We start from the raw sequence: 7,834 nt of genomic DNA, 5'->3' as shown, positions 1-7,834 counted from the left end.
ATACCAGCAGACACAAATCCATATATATACTCAGTTCGTCTTGTCCGCATCACGACGCACGCACGATTGGACGACGCGGTAGCTGGACCTGGAGGTCCGGTAGGAACCGGTTCCTCTAGAAAAAGCGCGTTGAACTGCTACACGTTTAGGGCTTCTTCTCAACAAACTAATAATATATACGGTTACACAACAAAAATCCATGTGAAAATCGAAGAAGAAAATTTTGCATTACAGTTTAGTTAGTCTGCCGTATCGGCGACGTCATCACGAGTAGTAGTAGTACATGGACGGGGAGGAGGGTGACCGGTGAGGTACTCTAGGGCGGTGACGACGTCGGAGATGGCGGGTCGCATGGTGGCGTCCTCCTGGAGGCACATGGCGGCGATGGCGAGCGCCTGGTAGAGCCCCTTTATCGGGTAGGCGTCCCCAAGGAGCGGGTCGGCCATCTCCTTGAACCTCCTCTTGTTCTTGAATCTGGGCATGGCCCATGCCACAAGGTTCTGCTCGTCGGGCCGCCTGTCCGCGTCGAGTACCCTCCGTCCGGTGATGATCTCGAGGAGGACGACGCCGAAGCTATAGACGTCGGACATGGGCGTGAGCTTCCCTGTCAAAGCGTACTCCGGGGCGCAGTAGCCACGGGTGCCCATGACCCTGGTGGAGACGTGGGTCCGGTCACCGACGGGACCCACCTTGGCGAGGCCGAAGTCAGATAGGCGGGCGTTGAACCCGGCGTCGAGTAGGATGTTGGAGGCCTTGAAGTCGCGGTAGATCACGGGCGGGCCAGGGCGGCGGGAGGCGTCGTGGAGGTACTCGAGCCCTTTGGCGGCGCCCTGGGCGACGCGCATGCGCGTGCACCAGTCGAGCCCTGGGGCCGAGGGCGGGAGGTCTAGGAGGTGGTCCTCGAGCGAGCCATGCGGCATGTAGTCATAGACGAGCATGCGGTGGTCGGCCCCGTCGGCGCAATAGCCGACGAGGGTGACGAGGTTGTCGTGGTGGAGCATGCTCAACATCAGCACCTCCACTAGGAACTCCCGCGTGCCCTGCACGCCGTTGCGGTCCAGCTGCTTGACCGCCACCGCACGGCCGCCGTCCTGAAGCCGACCACGGTACACAGGACCGAATCCGCCTTCGCCCAGCATCGACTCCACACGGAACCCGCCCGTGGCCTCCCACAACTCGTGGTAAGTGAAGGCTCGCGTCGTCGCCGCCGCCTCCTCCTTGTTCATCCCAAGGAGCTCCTCCGCCACACGCCTGTTGTGTTGGTACGTCACTGCATTATTCAGATACATTATTGCAGTAGTAATTCATTATTACTATATCGATACAAAAAAAAAACACTACCCTAGCTAAGCAAGACACGGAGCACGACAAACAAACGTTCTTCTTCCGCCAAGCTAGGCCTCCATCCAGTCGCGCATGCATTAAGATGAACTGTATACCTGATCCTGCGACCATTTCGTTGACAAGGGTGGCCAGGCCGCCATCCGACGATGTCTGCTTCTTATTTGGCGCAGCAGCATCGTCAAGTTTGTCGGCGCCGGACTGGAAACAGCACAAGATGCCCATCGTTTGTATGTATGTCGATATCCTTGTTGATTGGAATTATTAATCCTAGGATGAAATGGAGGAGCTGCGGATCGAATGCTTGAGCAAATTCTGTTCTACGCCATCGGATAGAAAGAACTCTCGCCCAAGCATCCAACCCAATTCGATCCTCAACTCGGCACGCACGGCGAGCTAGCCCCCATTGGTGGCCGGAATCCATGCGTGCCATGCCATGCCATCCCCAAACTAGACGGCCGGCTGCAAATGCAACCAGAGGCGCCCAGCACCAGCTGCACCTAATTCTGGGCAGTACATTTTTTTCCCGGCCCTGTCCAAAACAGATGTATGCTATAAATAGTTGATAACTCTGCACAGCTTGACTGAATTGCTCCAGTGCACTACAGAATATCTATTAATAGAAGTAGTAGTAGCAGCAGCAGCAGCAGCACATTACATATCACAACCAAGTCATGCTTAACTATTGCAACCTCAAAATTCCTCCTCTTCTTCTTTCCCAAGTGAAGTGAGCCTAGCAGCTTAGAACTCTGCTTAGCACTCCCCACCACTACGCTGCTGGTCAGCGGTGCTCACCAGCTGTATTACCATAACTTGCTTCTGATTGCCATCATCCGAAGCAACTTCCCGATGAGCATCCATGGCGCGTATATCTCCCAGTCATGGTGCCACAAAAACGAAACCAAACCATCCACTGTTTCACAAATACGGAGTATAAGCCTTAAATATCCAGAATTCATATACGGAACAAAATCGTCTAAATAGACAAAAGACAAGAAGTTCTAGGACGACAACTACTAACAGAAGGGCACTAGAAGGTTTTTAATAAGACAGTTTGGTGACCTAATATAGTAATATAAGTACGTGTTTACCTAAAAAAGAGACCTCCATTCCAGACAGCCTCGATCTGAAACTGTCCTGACCCCGGTGGATCAGTTACAGGGAACATGCACGACATGGATCTCCGCCAATGGCCCAGAACAAGAGACGCATCGTACCATGGGGCGCCCTCGACACCGACCTGGTCGGCGCTGGGAGGATGCCGCACACCCTCGCGCGTTCCGGGTAGCTAGCTGGGCCGCGGCCCAACATCAGGTAATGCGTTTTTTTCTTTTCGTTTCTTTTTATTTTCTGTTGTTTGTTTTCTTTTTTAAAAGAATTTAAAAAAATCTGAACATTTGTCAAAATTAAAAAATTCAAATTAAAAATAAATAACTTTTTAAAAATCTGAACATTTTTCAGATTTGAACATTTTTAAATTTGAACAAAAATGTATTTTACTCTATGAACAATTTCCGAATTTGAACATTTCTGAATTTGAACAAAATTTATATTTGAACAATTTTCGAATCTGAACGATTTTCATATTAGAACAATTTTCGAATTTGAACAAATTTCAAATTTAAACGGTTTTCAAATTTGAACGGTTTTCGAATTTGAACGGTTTTCGGATTTGAACGATTTTCAATTTTGAACATTTTTGAATTTAAACATTTTTGAATTTGAACAATTTTTAAAAATTGAAATTTTCGAATCTAAAAAAATATAAACAAAACCGAAAATAGAAAAAAGAAAAAGAAAACAGAAAAAGAAACCAGAAAAGAAAAAAGAAAACAAAACGAAAAACGAACTGCTACAGGCTAAACAGACACTAATGGGCCTGGCCCATACCCGACCAGGGGTGTGCGGTGGCCGGTAGCCACCGACCTGGTCGGTGTATAGGTTTTGCCTCGTACCATGGTTGTCTCGTTGGCCTTCCTAGTAGCAGCACACAACATTTTTTTTCCAATCGGGCTTCTCACCCCTTTTCATCTCATTTATAAAACAAAAAATACAATGTTCAACACATCTAACCAAACCAGAAAGCGGGGATAAGAGATAGAGAAGCGAATTGGGGCACTAACAGGACACCCACTGTGACATCTCGAAGTCGAGATGCCACTATGGGGCTAAAACCTGTTACCACCATTCAACCGCTAGAGGTTCAACATGGACTGTTAATTACAAGCAACAGGAACCAACACAGGGAACTACATTAAAAAGCAGAGATCCAACCCTAGGGGAGACCTCACAGCAACCAAAACAAATCTTCAGCACGAAACAACAACCATCAGTCGCCGATCATGGCACGAGCACCAGCATTGACCATCTTCGCCTTCTTGGACAATTTCACAGTCCTATTCATGATCTCCTGAATGTCGCGCACCACCCTTGATGTCGCCTGCTTGGAGACCTGCCAGCACATCAGAAACGAGCACATCGTGAAAACTGCCTCCATTGGGTTCCTTACTATCTGACCGTCAAAAGTTACTTTATTTCTCACGGTCCACATGGACCAACACACAACAATTATACCAACCATCTAAGCTATATTACCTCCAGGTAGGAAAGCATGGAACCGAGATACTGCTGGCCATAACAAGCTGGGACACCTGGTAGTATCAATGGTTTTACCAAGAGTAGCCCAAACTACACGAGCCATAGGACAGGTGAAAAAAAGACATTCATCACCCTCCTTGTAACATCCCAAAGTTTCAAACAAGAAGAAAATGAATTTCCCTTTTTCCAAAATTTGGAACCGACAAAAACTTTTATTAAATTTAGTTGAATACATAGTGAGCATGCTTAATTCTTGTGCTATTGCCATGATGCTTGTGTAAACTACTTTGCAATGATCTTAACCCTAAACCCTATTCTTTTCACCATCCAAGTTAAATCAAAATAAAAAGAAATTAAATAAGAAAAGGGCATATGTGCCTAGGGCTATTTTGGTAAAACTTTTAGCTAGGCTTTTCAACCTTGATTAGATGTTTTGAAAACATCAACAAACCCAATCTAGTACTTCCCCAATAAAAACCAAGGTGAAACAAAAAGAAATAAAAAGAAATTAAACATATGCAAAGAAGCATATGTGGCACTTAGCCATTTTACCAAATCTTGTCCTATGCACTCCTACCTTGCCCAAATGGTGTGAAACCATCTCTAAACCTAATCTTACACTAATTGGACCCTAAACCATGCCCAAGTAAAGCAAGAGGAACAAAATAGAAGATTAAGAAAAATTGGAATTTCACCTCTTATGTGTTTATGGCCATTTTTGCAAATCTTTGAACTAGACCTTTTGGAATGGTTTCAATGGTTTGGAAATGTTCCTAAACTAATAAGAATCCCTTTGGAGTCAAGAAAAAGCAAATCAAATAGAGAGAATTAAAATAGTGAGAAAATGGAAATCTCACTCACATACACATTTAGCCAAATATGCAAATCTTTAACCAAGGCCTCATTTGCTTGTGCCATTGCTTGTGAAACCCTTAGATATCAATAACACACACTTTTGCATCAAAGAAACCCAATTCAAATCAAAGGAAAAATCAAATTCCACTAACATGTGATAATGGTCACTTTGTCACTTTTTAACATCTTACTCACTTTGCACCCCTGGTTTGGAAGATTCTTAAACTAAACTTGGTCAACACTTTCCACCTCATCCAAGACCATGTCAAGGTGAACCAGTTTGATGTTGACCATTAAGGTTGACTCTGCCCAGGTTGACCAGAATAGAGATGACAAGTGGAGACTTTGAAACAAAGAGAAGATCAACCCCCTTTTTGAAATCTCACAAACCAGCACCATTTTGACCACCACCACCACCATTCTACTCCTTTGAATATTTGAATCAACTTCACCAAAAATATTTTCAAAATTCAACAAAAAGTTTCATGCGGCCATATTGTCAAACACTTGGCAGGCATCATTTTACTTTATGCACACATGCTAAAATCCAATGGATTTTGGGCTAAACCCCTTTCCATTTGTGATCATCACAACCCTGGTACCTCCTCTGCATCAACCAAGCACCATAGCCCTGATAAAAGTAGAGAAATGATCAAAGCAAGCTCATGCCGTACCCATGCCGACCCTCTTGCCACTCATCCTCTCCACCCCTCTCTGGCCAGCCTTACCATGTCAAATAGGTAGCCTCCACTCAACCATGCACGCTGGTACCCTCCCTGGCCAAAGAAGTGCACGCCCACGCTTGGAACGCGACGTGTCCAGACGCGCCCAGACGCGCCAGGACGTGCCAGAGCGCGCCCAGACATAGCCCTGGACGCGCCAGAGCGCACGCGTGTGCCGTCGCCTCCGTCAACCCCTATCCCTCTACTTCTGCAACAAGCTTCACCGCACCTCCAGCTAGCCCAGGGACATGCTCAATCGCCTGCGGAGGATCCGTCGCCGTCGCCATGATCAAACCCCTACCGCCACGGTACTGCAAGGACTCCAGCGTCGCCAGCCTGCCTCAGACCATCATTCGCCGTGCCATCAGGCTCGCCAGCACCGCCTAGACGTCACCTATCTCACGCACCCTTCTCCTTGCCCCTTCGCGCCTCGGAAGCGTCGCGTCCATGGTCGACTCTACCGGCACCCTCGCAGCACCTCACGCTCCTATAAAAGGAGAGCACCCGCGCCTCCAATCCTCACTCCACTCGCCTCCTCTCATATCCTTAAGCCTTCTCGAGCTCAGACACCTTCCAATTTCACCGGTAGCGTGCTAATTGATCGCCGGAGTCCGCCGGAGCAGAAGCAGAAGGCGTCGTCGAATTCGTCTACCCCCGCCGCTGCCGCGACCACCATTGGCTTCCCCATCATCCGCAACATCACCCTACCTCATCGCCGACCATCGCCGGAGTCCCAGATCGCCGCCAACCCCCTACCTCCACCGTGCCCGCGTCTGCTTCTCGTCGTCGACGATGACGCTCGACCGTCGATAGTCGTTCTAATCGCGCGGCCCACGATCAGAGGTACCGTTTCGGCTGTTAACAGTCGCTGACGAGTAGGTCCTACCCTGTCAGTTGGCCCGTGGTGCGCTGAAGCATTACTGGGCCAGCCCAGTTCGTTTTCCCTCGTTTCGGCCCATCTCCTTTCCCGCCTAGCCCGTTTAATTCAAACACGAATTATTCAATTTAGCTAAATTCAAATACTGGCCCTTGCTAGAATTCAAATAGTTTCAAATCTAATGAACCAATTTTGACCAACCTTATATTGTTGGAAAGCCTATGAAATGCTTAATCCAACAACACTAATTTCAACCTCAGATCTGTTGTAGAATTTGAATAGTGAAATTAACAAGTCAGAGAGTTTTCAGTTTTCAAATAAATTTATAAAATCAACCATAAATGATTTTGAGGTGATTCCACCTCCCATAATTCACATTTCACAAAATCTAATTGTTTATGTAAAAATATCACATGGTTACTTTGTATGATCATGGGCTAGAATCCAAAATTGGCTATGTAGTCAATACTAGCCCATTTAAACTATTTCAAAAATTAAGATTTCAAATCTATGAGGTGTAGCACCTCATTTAAATCATCTTCCCAAGTGTTATGAAGTAATGTGATGTCCTTAGTTATATGATCTCACACTTGCTCACTTAAGGATATTAAATCAAGTAGTATTTAAATTGCATGAGATGATGAATCTCATTTAACTCATTTTTCTCAAATGATAAATGTGAAGTATTGACCTTGGTCAACATGATCCCACATTTATGAATTGAGGAGATTAAATCTTAACAAGATTCAATGAGAGGAAATTATTTCTCCCAAACTAAAGAGAAACCCTAATCCACATTTCCAATGAGAGGAAATTATTTTCCTAACACTAAATAAGAAGACCCTAGCATAATTTTGGGTAGCAATGTTAAGTAGTGATGCTAGATCATTTGTGTGAGCCATTAAAGCTAACTTAGTCTACTTAAGTATTGTTTGGTGATTGTATCCTCGTATTCATTTATAGACGCTAGTACCGGAGACTATCAAGAAGAGGAGGTTTTCTACCAAGAGGAAGAAGAAGAGAACTTTGATCACTACCCCAATCAAGGCAAGCTAGACTAATGCAAGTTATATTGTTGCAAGCTAATAATCTTGCAAAATGCAAAGCTCTACAAGAGCAAGGCATCACCACATTTTATTTTATGCTTAATAGTCCTATCCCAAGTTTTTACCTTACAAGCTTTATTGATGTTGATTTATGAAAGTTACTTTTTGATTTATGATTCACTTGGTCTAGAGTAGCACAAGAGCATCAAATTTAGCCTAGAGTAATCAAAGCAAGTTAGCACCCCTCATGACTAGTTGCTAGTGCTAAACAAATAAAATTGACTACTCTAGATGGGAACATGTGAAATGAAATGACTTTGAAAACCTTGGAATGATGAGTCATTCTATTGAAAGATTTTGAAGGTGAATATGACTGGTGAATGACTTGGTGAATT

The 7,834-nt window shown here is 45.3% G+C and overlaps 1 protein-coding gene across 1 annotated transcript; it reads right to left on the bottom strand.

The window, feature by feature from the left end:
* Positions 1-239: 239 nt before the first annotated feature.
* Positions 240-1,566, bottom strand: LOC124657649 (serine/threonine-protein kinase PBL27-like). Its single transcript, XM_047196166.1, has 2 exons — positions 1,440-1,566; positions 240-1,270 (listed from the first exon to the last, which is right to left on the bottom strand). Exons 1-2 carry the CDS (start codon positions 1,564-1,566, stop codon positions 240-242), a joined length of 1,158 nt encoding a protein of 385 aa, XP_047052122.1.
* Positions 1,567-7,834: the final 6,268 nt, after the last annotated feature.

Source organism: Lolium rigidum, chromosome 5 (assembly GCF_022539505.1).
Source record: "Lolium rigidum isolate FL_2022 chromosome 5, APGP_CSIRO_Lrig_0.1, whole genome shotgun sequence".
NCBI lineage: Eukaryota > Viridiplantae > Streptophyta > Magnoliopsida > Poales > Poaceae > Lolium > Lolium rigidum.
The sequence above is the reverse complement of the archived record's forward strand: the minus strand, read 5'-3'. Positions and strand labels throughout refer to the sequence as shown.

Excerpts from the sequence above, each read along its gene's own strand:
- LOC124657649 (XM_047196166.1), bottom strand. The coding sequence starts at position 1,566 with ATGGGCATCTTGTGCTGTTTCCAGTCCGGCGCCGACAAACTTGACGAT. Across the intron at positions 1,271-1,439 it reads CGAAATGGTCGCAGGATCAG|TGACGTACCAACACAACAGG; the intron begins GTATACAGTTCA and ends TGAATAATGCAG.